Source organism: Ischnura elegans, chromosome 7 (assembly GCF_921293095.1).
Source record: "Ischnura elegans chromosome 7, ioIscEleg1.1, whole genome shotgun sequence".
Taxonomy (NCBI): Eukaryota; Metazoa; Arthropoda; class Insecta; order Odonata; family Coenagrionidae; genus Ischnura; species Ischnura elegans.
The window spans coordinates 74,239,368-74,258,689 of NC_060252.1; the positions used below are offsets into that span (position 1 = coordinate 74,239,368).

General features: G+C 43.4%; 2 protein-coding genes across 2 annotated transcripts; both read left to right on the forward strand.

The window, feature by feature from the left end:
- Positions 1-5,844: 5,844 nt before the first annotated feature.
- On the forward strand, positions 5,845-8,471 carry LOC124162795. The gene is made up of 2 exons (XM_046539441.1): positions 5,845-6,113; positions 6,339-8,471. Exon 2 carries the CDS (start codon positions 6,352-6,354, stop codon positions 8,266-8,268), a length of 1,917 nt encoding a protein of 638 aa, XP_046395397.1. The 5' UTR covers positions 5,845-6,113; positions 6,339-6,351; the 3' UTR covers positions 8,269-8,471.
- Positions 8,472-13,076: 4,605 nt separating this feature from the next.
- Positions 13,077-19,012, forward strand: LOC124162796. The gene is made up of 2 exons (XM_046539442.1): positions 13,077-14,124; positions 18,744-19,012. The coding sequence occupies exon 1, from the start codon at positions 13,172-13,174 to the stop codon at positions 14,096-14,098; it is 927 nt and encodes a 308-aa protein (XP_046395398.1). The 5' UTR covers positions 13,077-13,171; the 3' UTR covers positions 14,099-14,124; positions 18,744-19,012.
- Positions 19,013-19,322: the final 310 nt, after the last annotated feature.

A 19,322-nucleotide genomic window follows, 5' to 3' on the forward strand; every position in this document is an offset into this window, starting at 1 on the left:
GACGATGAAGTAAAGAGTGAAGCGACAAGTGAAGTGAGTTGTGAATGTAACATCTTCGACGAAATTATTTATTTCTTCCATGCTGGTTCAATCAACCCTATACATTTCGATCTAAGGTATCTAACTATTGCGAAGGATATGTTTCATATTTGAGCTAGTTGTACTTAGAGGATACATCGAACGTATATTAATTTTCATTCGTTTGTTCGCCTCTAAGTTCTGTTTGATTTAATTGCCTATTGCCAATTCATTTGGAGCATTCGTCAGTGTTTACATTTCACGAATTTCGTTGCGCTGTTGTTTGTTTTGGTCATATTTTGGTTACGGTAATAGTGAAAGTGAAATTCGAAGTTTTTTGATGTTACAATAACTGGTTTAGCTAGTTTAATAATTTGTTTCAGCCTATTCATTTCATTGTCTTCGTAATGTCAATGTAAAATAACGTAAACTGATTCTAAGTCGTTAGTGATGAGTGGTAAGTGAGGTGTGGAGAATCCTTACGAACTTCAAGGAGTGCAAATTCTTTTGTGTGTGCAGAGTGATTGGAAAACCGATTGTCATGTTTTATTAGTGTTACATAATAGTGTTTTATATTTATTGTGAGCCAAGTTTTTATGGAATCAGTTGATTTGGAATATACTGATTATACGTATCAAAAAGACAGCTCGTGAAATGTGTGCGTTGTAGTGCTATTTGTGATATGATGAGCAATAAATATGTACAAGTAAGGGTAATTTTGCTTATTATTACTCTTATTAAAGGATAAATTTGGATTTTCTTTAAACACTGATCTGGCGGCAGACGCTGGAGATCTTTAAAAAAAAGTGGAATAACCCTGCTGAGCCACTTCAAACACTGCAGTAGGGCATCTACAGGCTTGTGACGTCACACACCAAATCAAGATGGAAGTAGGGCTTTTTGGCGTAACGTAAAATTTGTCACTGTTTAAAGCCTTCTCTAAACATGTACAATGAAGAAAATAGCATAATATTATTGTCATTGCTCCTTCTGAAGCACGATCTTTCGATTTCTTAAATAAAAAAAATATGGTGAACAACCCTATTGTATAAATTGTATAAAATTTTGAAACAGGTTTATACAATTTTTTCATAGGGGATGTGATTCTGTTACACACCCCTATTTCACGCCTTTTAACAGTATCGATTTAGGAACATGATTATCTGCCCACACTTCTTCGTGGATGGGACAAATTTTCACATAAACCCCATGGAAACATTTCCTTTGTTTAGAAAAACCCTCAGGCTGTTCAACCCACACTTTTCCTTGGATGTGATATTTTAGATAAGCACTGTAGATATATAGATTATTTTCTTGATCCTGCACTAAATTACTACGAGGACAGGGTACTTTCTATTTACTTGTTCTTACAGATCTTCTTGGTGGTTCTGAGGAGATTACTTCATCTGCTTTAAAATTTGTCTTTTCCACCAGTGAAGAGTCCTGAATCTCATCTTCCACCTCATTTTCCCTCCTAAAGTTAAGATATTCATCATTTCGGATTTCTGCTGCATTAAACTCTCCTCTACTGTTATTTTCATTGCCGTCTTCTACATTTAGTATCTCCTAATTTCGATTATTGAAACTTTGACTTCAGTATTCTGTCTTTTAATACAAGGAAATATATTTTCATTAAAAATCACGTCTCCGTTCACCTCAATTTTCTCTCTATTTAAATTCCATAATCTGAGGCCACTAACATTTTCTCCTATTCCCAGAAAAATGCGTCCATACCGTTCATACTCTCTCTGTGTCCATAGTCATACCAACCCGCGAGCCGAGCCTGGCAAACACGGATCCATTTGACTCCAACCTATTATGCTTCCCCGTGACCCATCCCATTTGACCCGCCTCAGTGGAGATCTCACTCTCTAGGCTCAGCTTGCTTTTCGCAAAGGGACTTTCGCTAGTGCTTATTGTTATCTTCAAACGATAAGGAACTATTCACAGCGCTAGTTCTAGTTTCTCATTTCTTCGTCGCGAGTTGGTGAGAGAGGGCGTTTATTTCCCGAGGCCTACCTGAGGTCCCTTGCGCACTCACTGATTTTGGACGGCCGGTAAAATACCATCCGATATTTTACCGGTTGAGTGCTGTTTGCAAACACGCCGGATTTTAACCGTTCAAACGATCACTTGCTTGATTGTTGCGCTGGCGCCGTTGATCCACAGTGGCAATGGCCGGCTGCTAACCGGTATTTTATCGGTACCGGTGCGCGGTCGGTATGTGTACAAGCTCCCATGCCTTCCTATTATTCAGGTTTTGAATGTGGATGGTCGATATTTTACTGGTGGCCGTCCGAAATCGATGTGTATTGCTGCGTCCTACTTGCGCTACATACGGTGCTGTACTTTAATTATATTCTTTCCTCGATCGTTGCTTGTTTAAGTCACTATCACCTTCAAACGATCAGGGGAAATAGGGTAGTTATCTTGCGAAGGCCTACGCAATAAATGGTAAATGTGATAATGTTTTCCGGGATTCCATGTTGTTCGCTGTCAGATGGCGACAGTTTTGTCAGCGATCCCGACAGCATCGTACAAACACTCCCGACCTCTCCATGTATGGACGTCACGCTAAGAGGGCGGAAGACAACCAGCCCTAGGAAGTTCTGTTGCCGGGAGAGGAATGGCTTACAACAAAAATACATCACCAGTGAGTTTTTATTCAATTTTATATTTCTGAAAATTTCTCTATTTTTAGATTACCTACGGAAAGTTTCTTCACTTTTAAATTGCCAAAAGTTACCTTCCGCGATAATACCGTACCAGTCCAGAACGTAGTTCGAGAATACTCTCTTTATTTTGAGATGAAATTAAATGAAAAAAAGCTCCGTAATACACAAAAAGTATCAATAAGGTCGTTTTCTTCATCAAAGAAAACGCAAGGCATTGATTGCGATTCGTTGCCCACCATTAGTGTATTCATAAATTATAAATTATTTGGTTTTAGAGATCCCAGTTCAGACGAATGTTGTTGGTCAATTTTAACCTCATTTGAAAAAGGCCAGATTGGCGCCCATGCGATGCCACTCCACGTGACGTCACAGCGACCTAGATGCTATACGAGTGGTTGGTAGTTTTACATCGTCTGAGATTACCATTGCATGCACGAGGCACAGAGCTCAGGGAAACATCTCTTAATAATCACCGATTAAAATTGCCTAAGGTCGGAAAGCTTCCTTCGTTTGATAAGGTAATAATAATCCTTATTTAAGCCAAGCGCTACCTGCTAGCAGGGTACTCTGCTACCTGCTAGCAGCCTGCATCGTAGCAGCGCTCAAAGCCTCGCACCAAGGTGGCCTCACACGGCGGCAGGCAGCCCCAGGATGACGTCACACGGGCTTTTCCCAGCATTCATACTTATTGTTTGCCGTCGCGTTTTCGCGCGCTTGAAATTTTTCACTTTTTATTTAATCGCGAAAAATAGATATCGTCATTTAAAAATCTAAAAGCGTGAAATACGTACTCCAGGAGTAATAATCTTTCGATTTAGACAATTAGAAAAAATTTCCTGGATGTAGACAGTTACTTATACCACTTATTTTAAGTGGTATAAGTAACTGTCTACATCCAGGAAATAATGGAATACCACATAGTTAACCAAGAGTTAGTGAATTTTATTTATTTTATTTTTTTTTAAATTAGAAAAAAATAAAGAAACCACCCTATCGTAGTCAAGGGCTGATCCAGGATTTTTCTAGGGGGCAAACCATAGGCGGATATAGGGGGGATATGAGGGCACGTGCCCCATAACCCCCCCAGACCCTTAAAAAATATGCAAGATTTTTAATATGGTCCCATTATCATTGCGTTCGTTTTGTATTGCGAGATATCCTTGTGCCCCCCCCCCCTCCAGAACAAAATCTTGGATACGACCTTGCTTGTGCCCCTTCAGAAAGAAATCCTGGATCCGCCCCTGGGGCAAACGATCCTCTTATATTTGAGATAAAAAATGATTTAAAACAATGACCGTACGAAATACTCTCTTTATTTTAAGATGAAATTAAATTAATAATGCTCCGTATCACACAAAACAAAATGAACGTAATGATGACCGTATTTAAGTCTAGTCTATTTTTTAAGCGTCTGGAGGGTGGGGGTGCACGTTCCCCCGTGCCCCTCCCCTAACCGCATATATTCGTAGTTCACAACATCTTGACTTAACTTGGAGTAACTATGAAGCTGTAAAATTCTTGTATGGAGAATTTAATTTGTTTTACCATCGATATTCCTCAGTTTATCCTGCCATTCCATTTCCTTCTTTATATACATTTTAGTTCTGTCTTCTTCTGCTTTTAACAAAAATTTTTTTTACTATTTTCTTTTTTATGACTTTAAAATTACCGGCCTATATGGCGGCGGAATAAAGTCCTTTCCTGCCTCACAAGAGGCCGCGGGCTGGAGTCCCGTCTGGGTAAGTTGCACCCATCCAGGCTATGAATGTTAATATGCATATTTTAAGTTAAATACTCCGATGTAAAAGGCCAGTGGTGATGTTTTAAGTGGTACAGAAATAAATTATTTCCAGCAACTTCTCAATGTATACCACTTTTCTCGTGTCATGAGTGCTCTTGTGTCCCTCAATATGTCTTCCATTCCCGCTGTTGGATATACAAGTCTCGATATATTGCGTGTGATCTTTCTGGTTGTCTTGATAATGATGCTAGTCCGTTGATAAGTGGATAGTATTAAATAATTTGTGGAACAGTTCTTTATTTTTGATTTGTCCTACCATGAATACGACGATAAGAAATCTGCGGTGCGGTTAAAAATCATTCGTACCATCTGATTGCACAGCCCGCTTTGATTGCTCTCCATATCCAAACCTCCCTTCCACTTATCGTTTCGCCACTCATTCCAAACACTTCATCCCCTTCTCCCCTTTCCAAGAACTCAGAGGTGGTGAGCGTTTTAGGGAGTGTGCGGCGAAAACAACTGCGGGACTCAGAGACTGGAAGGCATACAGTAGGGCGGATCTCAAAAATCAATTTTTTTCAAATCCATCTGACCCAATGAAAAAAAGTTGTGGGACCGATCAAAAAAAAAGGCCTGAAAAATTTGAGACCTCTAGGTGAACCCCTGACCCTCGCTCAAATGCGATTTAGGGGGGGAGGGTCAAAATTCTAAAAATGTAATACTTTATGGTCATTCCCTATAGATTTTGCCGAGTTACTGCCCCTATAGCACAAAAATTTCGTGCATTTTGACGTACCTGCCACCGTTTAGCCACAAAATGCCTAATTTGAGTCCGCGCCCGCGAAGAAAATATTCCAACGCCCACGCAGCGTCGCGGATACAAGAGCCGCAGGCCGATCCCTTCCCCTCCCTGCTCGATTCTCCCCCTCCCACGCCTCCAATACAGCAAAATTCATCCCGCGTAATGATAATATAAATCGGAAGATGGAAGAAGGTAATAAAGGAAGCGTAGTGAGACGACTTGTCCCTTATTAGGCGCCTCGTCGGAGTTAAACAAATCGATGTTACCAACTTTCAGAGAAGTGATGAAATATTTTTAGATCCGAGATCGCAGCCTACGATCTATGAAAAGCTCTCGTGAGTGGCTTGTGTGCGAAAGGTAGGGTGTGCGAACTTTGGATATGCGCTTCAATTTTGGCATTGTCCGACAGATGTAACTAAATGGATTTTGGGCGGAGACCGCTCGCTTCCCCTCCCCGCACGCCTCTCTCACGCCCCAAATGCACCAAAATTCACACCACGTACGTCTTTCTTCGTTACTTTAGGTAATATTTACTGTTTCAGTATCGTCTGTGGAGGAACAATGACGAAAGAATTACTCAATTATCTGCTTTCCAATCTGTAGGGGAAGGTGTTGTACCTTGGAACACTTGTACCTTGGAACATTGAAGATATTTAGTACTTACCATGGCATCTAGTGGGAATGGTTTGAACTATGTGAAGCTACCTCCAGTAGATGCTCAATTGTTTTGAAATGGCTGCCTGATGTTTACAAGTTTTGATGTAAACTCCAGTTGAATTTTATGTGGCGAAAAAGTAATTATTCAGAGATAGTATTTTCGATTGACTGAATCTTCATCACGATTGTTAGTGAATTTTCATCTAGTTGTTCTTAAACTGTAAGTATAACTGTGTCTATTACTACTTATTTTAATGTTAATTGTTGTAATTTATATGAAGAAGTCGGTGTTTGGAAATGAATGTTGTAGTTGGTGTACCTCTGAACACTATTGTTAGTGTACCTTGGAACATGTTCCAAGGTACACTAACATGAATCATTTTTGTAAATTACTTACTAAAGACAATTATGATGAAGCTACATACCAGTATCTATTTTGTTTTAGGTTAGGCCAGAATATGCCTAGAAGTAAAGAAGGTAAGAAACGATCAGCAGTTGTAAAAGAAAATATTGAATGTGCAGTTATGGCAGTCATAAATGGTGAAATGTCATTGCGGCAAGCATGTGCAGATTTTACAGTAAAATTGGGAACACTACACAGACATATTGAAATTCATAAACAGTCAGGTTCAGATGTGTATAAATATGAAGCAACAAATGCAGTAAAACAAGTTTTTAATATTACAATGGAGGAGGAACTGCTTGACTACATAAAGCAGGCAGCTCTTCTGCATTATGGGTTAACGAAATGGGAGATACGGGAGCTTGCATACCAGTATGCTAAAGCAAACAAAGTTAAATATCCTCAACAGTGGGATGAAAACCAAACTGCCGGAGGTGAATGGATGAGAAATTTTATGAAGAAACATGAAGCTTCGGTTGCACTTCGGAAGCCTGAAGCAACGTCTCTTGCTCGATCAACAAGCTTTAATAAATTCAATGTACAAGCATTCTTTAAAAATGTTAAAACTGTTCTGGAAAAGCATGGTCCATTTCCTGCACATCAAATTTACAATGTGGATGAGACAGGGCTATCAACGGTCCACGTACCACCGAAAATTGTGGCTCCAAAAGGCATAAAACAGTTGGGAAGTATGACTTCTGGAGAAAGGGGACAGAATGTGACCATGATTGCTGCAATTAACGCTGTTGGGAATCACATTCCTCCTATGTTTGTGTTTCCGAGAGTAAATTTCAAGGATTTCATGTTAACTGGAGCTCCAGTAGGTAGCATAGGAGGTGCTAACCCATCCGGGTGGTCCAATGAGAGTCTATTCTTGAAATTTTTAGATCATTTCATACAACATGCAAAGCCTTCAAAAGAGGAACCAATTCTCATGTTCCTTGACAACCATGATAGCCATGTGAATATCCCAGTTATTGAGAAGGCCCGAGCTTCAGGAATAATTATGATCACATTTCCTCCACACACTTCACATAAACTTCAGCCTCTAGATCGGACAGTTTTTGGTTCTTTCAAGATGCATTATAATAGGGCAATGAATAACTGGATGTCCTCCAACCCAGGGAAATCTGTGTCAGTGTATGATGTTGCTCAATTGGTGGGCAGAGCATTTCCTCTTGCTTTTACTACCAGCAACATTCTGAGTGGTTTTAGTGCTACTGGCATCTCGCCACTGAATGAGGACATTTTTCAGGAAGATGAGTTTCTTTCCTCGTATGTCTCAGACCGTCCCGATCCAGCACTGAATCCAGGAGAAAGGCATGAGCCACTGCAATTGGTGAGTAAACCTTCAACAAGTGAAGAGCCTACAATCTCACCAGTGATGATCAGACCGTTTCCAAAGGCGCTGCCTAGGAAGGGGACTTCTAAAGGAAGAGCAAAAGGAAAATCTAGAATTCTAACAGACACACCCAACAAGGAGGAAATTGCAGCACAGAAAACAAGTGGTATCAGTAAGAAGAAAAAGCCCGTTAAACGTAAGTTGATAATAGACGATAGTGGGGACGAGTGCGAACAGGTGATTTGTCAAGATTCTTCATATAAAGAAGTGAGTGTGCAAGAAATACTTGAACAAGATGCTGAAGACAAAATCGAAGAAAATGCCATTGCAGTGGGTATGGGAGAAAAAAGCATGAAATATGTTCTTCCTCTAAAAAGTGTTGTTCGTGCAGTGGGGCAGTTTGTAGCAGTTACATATGATAACGAATTGTATCCTGGGAAAATAATCAATGTTAATGATGATGGGGCAACCATTAGCTCAATGACAAAATCAAAAAAGTCATGGAAATGGCCAGAGAAAGAAGACATTTTAATATATCCATGGGAAGATATTTTAGGTGGTATTAACTCTCCAAGGCAAATTTCAAAAAGAGGATTTTTTCATGTACCAGAATTAAACTCAATGAATTAGGACATAACGTTTGCTAAATGTTCACTTAGTATTTGTATGAGTATAGATGTTTTCATATTAAAAGATTAGATGGACTGCTAATACGTTTGCCAGATTTATACAAGCCATGTTCCAAGGTACAACATGAGATGTTCCAAGGTACAAGAAGTCACTGTACCTTGGAACACATGTCATTGATATCAAAATTAAATGATTGCATTAAGGATCTGTTTATTATTTATCTGAATGGCATTTAGAAAACATATACAATAGTGGTACCAAAGAATGGAAACAGGCAGAACCTCCGACCTCTCCTTTAAAGTATCAAAATGATTAAAAAACCAAAATCTGTTCCAAGGTACAACACCTTCCCCTATTTCTATGTCAGTGTCATTCCTCGTCTTTCGCTGTTGTCAACAAAGTTTTGTTGAATTTCTTCACGAATCTCTCGTCCGTATGCATGATAAAAAGAAATATTTAACTTCAAATTTGAACGTTCATCAATAGATTTTTGAAAATCCACAGCACTAAGGTCAGATTTAGCCGGAGGTACTGTGGTCTCTCTCCAATATGTCATCTGCGGGTAGTCCTTAAAGTCGATATTAAAATCCAGCTGTTAAAAAAATCTCGGATTGGCCGCCAAACGCATCCTTGCAACAACGCAAATTCGGTCTCTAGACTGCCCTCCCAATTTTTATGTCGCAAATCTAAGTCAACTTAGTGCAATTAGCAAATAAACCTCTCTAAAGGATGAAATATGATTTGATGCTTTCCCGGCGAATGATGTAGGTAAACACTTATCGGGATTCAACGAAATTTATCCCTGATGATGAGCCCCTAGTCGGAGCTTGAAACGTTTGCGACAACCCGGTGGGAATCCCGAGAAGAGTTTACTCACACAGCAAGGGATGTTGTAATTATGCTTGTAGCAGAGGGATGATGCCTCCATTTTGGGCGATATTCACTTGGTACCATCGCATTCAAATTCTTTTTAATTTTTTGTATCTAATTTTCACTCGGAAAGGAATCGAGAATCGCAGATTTTATAACTTTTGCTAATCATCCGACGAGGGATTCAAACCCCCAAAAGTGGGACCCTGTTTCTTCAACTAACACCACACATTCCCCTCTAAACTTGGATTGATAAGTCCTCTTGCCTTTTTTCATCAGACAAAATTATAGTCTTTCATTCCAAATGTAGCCCTTTGATGCCTCTCTTTTCTTATTCACAATAATTAGCATCTTTTTCTGTCTACGTAAGTAATTCTGGTACACTACCTTGGATGTATCTTAAGAAGTTATGATTTTTGCGTAAGCTAAAGTTGCGGGGACGATCATCGCTGTTTCTTGGTTCTTGCATATCCCTCTATAACATTTGACAGACGCATTTTCCCAGCAGAAGTTCCAGTTTGTGTTTAGTCCTGAATGTTTATTTCATGAGGAACATAGAGATAAAAATCGGATGATTTCTCTTCAGTTTAATTTTTTTTGGATGAATTGATGAAGAAAATTTTTGATACTATTTTCCCGTACAAGAATTGACGATGTCGACTCAAGACTCTCCGACGATTCCCTTTTTTCCCTCAGTTGTCGAGTTTCTTTAGGATTCAATCCAGCAGCCATCATCTTCAGTTTCGTCCGCTGGTCTCTCAAAATTTCAAATGTTCCTTCAAAAGTGTGTGAGTTTTGTACTTCAATAAAACCCTACGTTTGGCGTATTTGCATTTTTCGTAAGTTTTAGTACTTCCTGTGGTACCGCTAAATCCATTTAGTCACACACATAATTGAAGGGAAGCGTCACCATAGTTCGCACACCTTTATAGCCACTCACGAGGGCTTTTCATAGACCGTAGGCTCCTTTCCTGCGTTCTCGGATCTAAAAATATTTCATAACTTCTCTAAAAGTTGGTAACATCGATTTGCTTAACTCCGACGAGGCGCCTATTAAGGGACAAGTCGTCTCACTACGCTTCCTTTATTACCTTCTTCCATCTTCCGATTTATATTATCATTACGCGGGATGAATTTTGCTGTATTGGAGGCGTGGGAGGGGGAGAATCGAGCAGGGAGGGGAAGGGATCGGCCTGCGGCTCTTGTATCCGCGACGCTGCGTGGGCGTTGGAATATTTTCTTCGCGGGCGCGGACTCAAATTAGGCATTTTGTGGCTAAACGGTGGCAGGTACGTCAAAATGCACGAAATTTTTGTGCTAAAGGGGCAGTAACTCGGCAAAATCTATAGGGAATGACCATAAAGTATTACATTTTTAGAATTTTGACCCTCCCCCCCTAAATCGCATTTGAGCGAGGGTCAGGGGTTCACCTGAGGCCTAAAAATTGTCAGGCCTTTTTTTTGATCGGTCCCACAACTTTTTTTCATTGGGCCAGATGGATTTGAAAAAATTGATTTTTCCGATCCGCCCTAGCATACAGGCTATAGCATCGCACCCTTGAGTCGAATACATCTACATCTACAGAATACCCCGCAATCCGCCTTAAAGGCGTGTGGCAGGGGGTGTTAGGACACCAGCCGTTTTCAGCTAAACAAAAATGAAGTGCTCTAAGGAGGTAGTGACTAGCGTTTATTTAAGTCCTTCCCATATCTATCCGTTCGGCAAACATCTTGCTTAATTTATCGCTTCTATCGGACCTGGAAATATAGTGTGGCTCTAATATTATGTTCTCTGTGTCACTCTTAAAGATATCCATTCTCAATTGTTCAAGAAATCTAAGCCTAGCGCGCAGCCTCCGAGTCTCCAACGGCTCCCAGCCTAATTCGCTTAACATCTGGGTAACACTGTCTGTACGCCCGTAGCAGTTTATGACGAAACGCGAAGCCTTCCTTTGTATTTTATTCAGTTCGCGGATTAAGTCTTTCTGCACCGAATCCCATACGCTTGCTGCATATTCAAGGTGCGGTCGGACGAGAGCGAAATAGCACCTTTCTTTTACTTTCTCATCCGAAAATCTTCCCACAATACGCTTAACGAATCCTAATTTCTTCAGGGCTATGCCGCTAATATTCTTTATGTGTTCCCCACGTGAGGTTCGAGAGTAACTCCCAGGTACTTCACTTCGTCTATTGCCTTTATGTTAATACCATCCACTGCATAAACATGGTTAGAGTTGGACGAATTCCGCAAGAAATGTACCGCCATGCATTTGCTCAGATTAAGGTCACAAGGGTGGCGCGACATAACATATCGCAAATTAAGTTTGAGTCCCAACTCTTGGCTCCACAAATGAACGTTGTTTAAGTCAGATGATAGAATTTCACAGAGTGATCACTATTTCGCGATAGATGACAGCGTCGTCAGCAAATAAACGTAAGTATTTTACTGCTAATGCGGGAGCAGAGATCGTTAATGAATATAATGAACAATAGGGGGCCGATTACCTTGTGGAACACCTGATGTAACTTTTACAACATCAGAGTTAATTCCGCCAAGAACTACTTTTTGTTTACGGAACGCAGTTTTCGGAAGGAAGCTGCTCACTCGAAGGGGCGAGGAGAGAGGTCAGCGAGGGCGAGCGACTCTAGGAAAGGGTTGCGGATTAGAGACTTGTCCAAGGGTGGGCCGCACTTAACTCGGGATTACCTGAGAAACTGTCCGAGATATTGTACCTTAACTGACAAGGTTCCTCCGAAAACCTATTTACTTGCGAGATAACACTCCTAAAATATGGAAAGATGCGAAAGGAAAAAATGAAAATCTTCTATATTATTTAACAACCAAACTCTACAAATGAGGTACCAAAATACACAGAATTTATCAGAGAACATGCGACGGCATATCTTACTTCCTAAATATTGCTATTGTTTCCTAAAATTGGTTTTTAAATAATTAAAAAAACTGTAAATATTCCTGACGTTAACGGCGCACAAACTGAATCATTTGTTCATTTGCAACAATATCTCGTATTCGTTAAATAACTTTTATCAAAATGCGGTTGATTCCACATTCAAGTCTCCTATTGATATAAGTATGAGTCATCATGTGCGTTTAACAGAGGATAGTGTAATTACTTCCAATGTTGTGTTTAAAGAGGTCCTCTGACCTCAATTTGTACATGAACATTCCAATTAAATTTGTACATAAGGCCCTGCCTTTTTTTCTACATTTTAAAATTAGAAACGCGCCTATCCCTCTGTGGGCCTGCATTGAAAAGAGCGGGGGAAGCCCGCAGGGAGCGGGCGCATCACGCTCGTCAACCTTTATTCTTTGACGATCCATTCCCTAAGTATTTCCCACTCCCCCTCCTCTAACATCCACTTCCAACCCGAGTCTTACCCTATTCTCTTCATCGATTATTTTATTAGCAAGAAGGTTTTCATTTGATTATCATGTTGAAAAACCATCTAGACCAAATATTTTATCAGTCTCCCCTCATTCCCTTGTCCGTATTTCCTATACAACTATCCATGTGTGTTAATCAACCACTGTATATACGGACAGAGAAAACCGTTAAAATGGCTTTTTTGTAAGTATCACGAAGATGGGACGTGACCTCCTTTTTCCACCTCTCGCCACCCACCACCCACGTGCCGCTGCATTGGCGGTTTGCTTCTCGTCTTATCACTCTTCCTGTCACGCACCCCACTCCACATCTCCTTAGGCGTGAGAACCGTGCAGCGTCAGCAGAAGGCAGCCTCTTGGGTGGCCGCGAATGAGAAATACAGATATCACGCGGAGAGGCGTGCTATGAGAACGGCCGTTGGAGTTGCGTCCACGAAGAGGACGAGAGAGTGTGTTTGGCGGCTGTAGAGTGCGGATGTGCCCAATAAACCTGCTTGAGTAATGGAGTTTTTCCTTTAAACTAATCCTGCCTTTCCCTGATGCTATCGATATACTGAACCTTACATCTGGTGTCAGAAGTGGGATCGATATGTATCAAGGGGCAGTACACGAGACGACCTAAGGCGAGATGGCGAGTCGGGTTAGTTTTGGCGGGCAAGAGGTGGACCTCCAACGGGTGATCGACGACTTTTCAGACAAACTTGAGCAGCTGGGTGCTGAGAACGAGCGTTTGAGAGCCGTCGTCGCCAGGGGAGAAGGGCAGGAGGTCGCTTCACCCGCGAGTGCAAAATTCACCCTCCTAAATTCCATAGAACCCTTCCATGGTCGCCCCGGCGATGACGCCGATGCCTACCTCGAGCGAGTCCAGCAGGTGGCGTCCCTGAGCGGATGGAGCGATGGGGAAACGCTCGCCGCCGCGCGGCTACGTCTGGGTGGGGAAGCCGCGGTGTACGAGCGCACGAGATCAGAATGTAAGACGGCGGCCACTTACTCGGCGTGGAAGAATATCATTCTCGACCGCTATCGCTCGAAGAAGACCGCTCGTTTCTACCGAGAGCTCCTAGCAGTCATTCACATGGAGCCGAAGGAGGACATCGAAGAGTTCGCGGATCGAGTCAGGCGGATCAACGCGCGGACGGCGGAAATCGGCGGAACTCCGGAGCGGATGGAGGCAATGAGATACGAGGCTGATCAGCGAGCCTTGGATGCCTTCTTGAGAGGCCTTTCGGGCGAATTGGGCAGGCTATGCCGACTCGCTATGCCCGAGAGTTTCGACGCCGCCGTCGCGACGGCAGTGAGAATCCGGGAGGCTGAGAGGACGCCGCGTAATCCATCGCCCAGTCGTCGAGCGTTCCAGGTGACGGCTCGTGAGTGCTACAATTGCGGGCGCACTGGCCATTTCGCCCGTGAGTGTCGCAGCCAACGCCGTGGGAAGTGCTACAGCTGCGGCGTGGAGGGCCATTTTGCTCGTGAGTGCAGGAAGGGGTCATCGAGCCGGGCGGCCAATTTAAACGGCAAAGGGGTCGACCGTCCCGCCGGCGCCGACCCCTGGTAAAGGAAGTGCTGATTCCAGCCGTCCAGGTGAGTGCGGGAGTGAAGGACTTAGTCGTGCGAGCGGTGGTTGAAGGGAAAATGTGCTCGTTTCTGTTAGACACTGGGGCCCAAGTGTCATTATTAGTGCGGGGATCGTGTAGAGGGAGCGGGATGAAGCCGTCACAATATCGCATCCGAGGCGTCGCGGGGCGGGTGCTGAAAAGTTATGGTGAGAAGTCGGTGTCTTTAGAAATAGGCGGTTATGTTTATCCAATCAATGTGCAAGTAGTTGAAACATTGGGTGGTTTTGAAGGGATTTTGGGGTTAGATTTTCTATGTAAATACGGATGTGTAATCAACCTTCCAGAAAGGGCAATGAAACTAGACGGGCGTGTAATTCCGCTGCACGGGGCTGATGGGGTAGAGAATGATCGTTCGGAAAAGACATTTAGTGCGTTCCGGATCACTACGGACAAGGACCATGCGGTAATTCTTTCAGATGAGGAGTACATACCGCCGCGGTCGGAAAAAAGGTTTCTAGTGACTGTACCACGCGCGGCGGTAGGGGGCGCAGAAATGGTTGTGATAGAACCCAGATTGATCGAAGTGGAAGGGTGCGCCGTTGCCCGGACCCTGAGTAGGGTGGATGAGGAAAACCGGGTAATAGTAATGATGTCTAATTGGAGTGACGAGGGAATTAGAATACGTCGAGGTACGACGATTGCCGCGGCAAACGGTGTGGAAATTAGTGAAGTTCCGGAAAGAGCAATTAGACGCGCGGAGAAGGACAAGTCGGGGTGGGATCTCACGGAAAAACTTGCACACCTATCAGAGTCGGAAAGGAAACCTCTTCAGGAACTAATAGAAAGTTTTCGGGGACTATTTAGTGAAAAGGAATCCATCCCTGTTACTAATCTCGTCGAACATCATATTCCTACTGGTGACGCTCGTCCAATATACCGACGTCCGTATCGGATTCCTTTTCACCAGAAGCCCTTGGTTGAACAATTCGTCCAAGAGCAGTTAAAAACTGGGGTAATATCCCCTAGTTCCAGTCCTTGGGCGAGCCCAATTGTTATTGTTCCAAAAAAGTCTACCGATGGAAAGCCGGCGTACCGTTTTTGTGTAGACTTTAGGGCACTTAATGCTGTCACAATTCCTGACGTGTACCCGCTACCTAACATAGTAGAAACTTTGGATTATTTAGGGGGGTGTCGCTATTTCACTACTTTGGATATGACGAGTGGTTATCACCAGATACCCATGGCTAAAGACTCGCAGGAGAAAACCGCGTTTATTGTCGATAGTGGCCTGTATGAGTATAAACGCATGCCCTTCGGCCTTAGGAACGCGCCGGGAAGTTTTCAGCGGATGATGGACGGCGTACTTAGAGGCCTTAAGCCGGAACGTTGTCTCGTCTATTTAGACGATATTATCGTATTCAGTGACACGGTGGATGATCATGTTGTCCGGTTACGCTCTGTTTTCCAGCGGCTAAGTGACGCTGGGTTGTCGTTAAAAATAGAGAAATGCAATTTTGCGGAAAGCAGCGTGAAGTATTTGGGTCATGTGATAAGTGGTGAAGGGGTGCGACCGGAATCAGAAAAAATTCAAGCGGTGCGAGATTTTCCAACACCTACGAACGTCCGAGAGCTGCAGTCATTTCTCGGCCTGGCTAACTACTATCGGCGATTTGTAAAGGGATTCGCGTCGATTGCAAAGCCGCTCACAAATCTTCTTAAAAAGGGGAGGGCATTCGAGTGGGACGCTGAATGCGAGGCTGCTTTGAGTCAATTGAAATACTCTCTAACTTCCACCCCTGTGCTGGCATATCCTGATTTTCGGAAACCGTTCACGTTGTCTACCGATGCTAGTAATCACGCCCTCGGCGCCGTGTTATCACAAGAGATTGGTGGAGAAGAACATCCCGTCGCCTTTGCATCTCGTAGGCTTAATCAAGCGGAGCAAAATTATTCTGCCACTGAACGAGAATTACTCGCCGTCGTTTGGGCCGTAGGGTATTTCAGGTGTTACTTATATGGGCGAAAATTTAACATTATCACTGATCATGCGGCTCTTAAATGGTTATTTTGTCTGAAGGATCCTAATAGCCGGTTGATTCGTTGGACATTAAAATTGTCGGAATACGATTACGAGGTGTGTCATAAGCCGGGGAAATTGCATGGGAATGCCGATGGGTTGAGCCGCAAGGTAAGAAAAGTCGCTGCAGAGGAGGAACTGAATCTAAAGGAGGCGCAAGAAGCAGACGCAGAGTGCATCGGATGGATCGGGAAGAATAAGTTTGAATTTGCGGATGGCTTGCTGTGTCGAATTGAGGAAGGGGTGCACAAAGTAGTTGTTCCTGCTGGTTTGAGGAGGCAAATACTAACGCAGTGTCATGACCATAGGCTCGCTGGGCACATGGGTGTAAATTCCACGAAGTATCGCGTGGGCGGTCAGTATTGGTGGCCGGGATGGAAGAAAGACTGTACTGATTACGTCAGGGGGTGCGTGTCATGTCTACGTAGGTCGCCATATGGGAAGACAAAGGCGCCATTGCAGCCGCTGCCGGAGGCGAACCGACCATTCCAATTCATTGCACTAGACATCGTGGGGCCGCTCCCAAAAACGGAACGCGGAAATCGTTACGTATTATCCATCATAGATCATTTTTCACGGTATTTGGTGATGGCGCCCTTGGGGGATCAAACCGCGGAATCTGTGTCCGTTACTCTGGTGCGCGATTGGATACTTAAGTTCGGTGTCCCGGAAAAAATACTTTCCGATCAGGGTAGTAATTTTACCTCGGAACTCTTCCAGAATGTGTGTCGGTTGTTGGGCATAGAGAAGTTACAAACCTCCCCATTCCACCCCCAATGTAACGGCAGGGTCGAGAGAGTACACCGTACAATAGCTCAGATCATCTCCCACTATGTTAATTGCAAAAACAATGACTGGGATTTGTGGGTAGGTTATGCAGTCTGTGCATACAATTCAAGCTGGCATAGAAGCGTACGTCGTTCCCCTCATGAAGTGATATTCGGGGAAAGACTAAAGACCCCCTTTGAGTGCGTGAAAAACGCCCCTGTTTCCGTGGACGATTTTGTGTCCCAGCTACAAAATAGACTGCAAGTGATTTGGAAAGATTGTAAACGGAATAATCGCAGAGCCCATGAGGAACAAGCTAAAGGATTAAAAAACACTAAAAGGGGGAGAAATTATGTCGCGGGTGAGTATGTGTACTTGACGGACCCAGTTCTTAAACCGGGCAAAGTGCGAAAGTTTCACAGCCCCTGGAAAGGACCGTATAGGGTGATAGAAGTACTTTCCCCCTCCAATTTAAAATTGCAGCTTCAGCATAGGACTGTGATCGTACATAAGGATCGAGTGAAACCCCACCCTAGTCATCTTTCGATTCCTCCCCCACCCCACGGAGAAAGACGGCGTGGCAGACCGAGAAAGGCCGTACCCGATAGTGAATGGGAGGAATGCATTGGCGAAATTCCGTTTGCGTGTGCTGATCGAGCGTGCAAAAAACAAAAGCGAGAAGCTGACTGTATTTTCCGCCCTGAGGTGTTTAGAAGGGGGAGGGGAAGACCAAGGAAAAATTTACCTTATATGACTAATTCCACATGTCCTCCTCAAGAATCGCCGAATACGCGAATTGAAGCCCCCCCTTCCCAAAGTGAGCACTCCCCCACCCCTAGTGTTGGTGAAATCCCTCAAGTTTCCCCCCCTGAGTCCACTGTCTCTCGAGAGGAAGCATCAAGCCCAGACTTGAATACGGAGTGTAACGAAGAATCGAGTGTTAACTCGGCGGCCGGCGAAGAAGAGTGTCAACAAACAGTGCGGCATCATCTGGGCGGTGAGCGTGAGATAGGCTGCATTCCTGCGAAGGTCGACACGCCGGCACTTCCGCGGAGACCCCCATATCATCTCCGCCCTCGACCGCGACGGCAGGACGTCTCGCCGCCAGCTGGAGAAGACGTCATTGACGAGAAGACGCCCTTACCCTCCCCTGCCCCCCCCGACGAGGTCCCAGTGGGTGTGAGTGGTACCCGTGTCTACGACTTACGGCCGAGACGAGAAAAGTAATTCAAGGGCCAGTGTTTGTCCCGTAGCGTGAAATGTTCAGAGTGTGTGAATGATTTAAAATAAAACCGTTTGCCCTTCCCAACCCCCTTGCCCCGAAGAGCTTTTTCATGGCTATCAGAGATCCTGAGAAAAGTGACGAAATTTTTATTGTGTATCGCGTAGAGTAAATGAAAGTGAGGAGAAGTGAAGTGAGAAGGAGAAAGACGCGTGAAAGCTTTGAATAATTTGTTTTCTTTCCTATTCTTTCTTTCACGGGGGCGTTTGAATTGTACTTTCATAGTTTGGTTTGTGCTTTTATTGTTGATGTACTGAGTTTGTTGATTTGTGTAATGGTAGAAGTGTAATTATTATTCCACGATGGTTTTGATAATGTTTATTTTTTATTATCTCTCAGAATTAATTTTTTTGTGAACATTATTCCTTGAATGCTATGTTTTTTCTTTTATTTTGGGGACATGATTTACCATTACTGAGTGTTAATTTTTTTTTCCTTTTTATCGTATGGGTAATCCCAATTGCTTGGATGTTTTTGGTTCTTTGGTATATAGTGTCACTTATTAACCATTTTTCAGTTCCCGGCCATCCCCATTTAATCGGGGGATTAAATTTTGTTTGGAGGGAGGATGATGTAAGTATCACGAAGATGGGACGTGACCTCCTTTTTCCACCTCTCGCCACCCACCACCCACGTGCCGCTGCATTGGCGGTTTGCTTCTCGTCTTATCACTCTTCCTGTCACGCACCCCACTCCACATCTCCTTAGGCGTGAGAACCGTGCAGCGTCAGCAGAAGGCAGCCTCTTGGGTGGCCGCGAATGAGAAATACAGATATCACGCGGAGAGGCGTGCTATGAGAACGGCCGTTGGAGTTGCGTCCACGAAGAGGACGAGAGAGTGTGTTTGGCGGCTGTAGAGTGCGGATGTGCCCAATAAACCTGCTTGAGTAATGGAGTTTTTCCTTTAAACTAATCCTGCCTTTCCCTGATGCTATCGATATACTGAACCTTACATTTTGCACTTTATCAGGTTATAAACTATATTTCATACTGATATAATACGGAAATTGGCATGCAAAAATGCATATATATCACTTGAAGCATATTCCAAAGATAAAGTTACAACATCCATTAGCTTCGTACTTGTTGAAAAAAT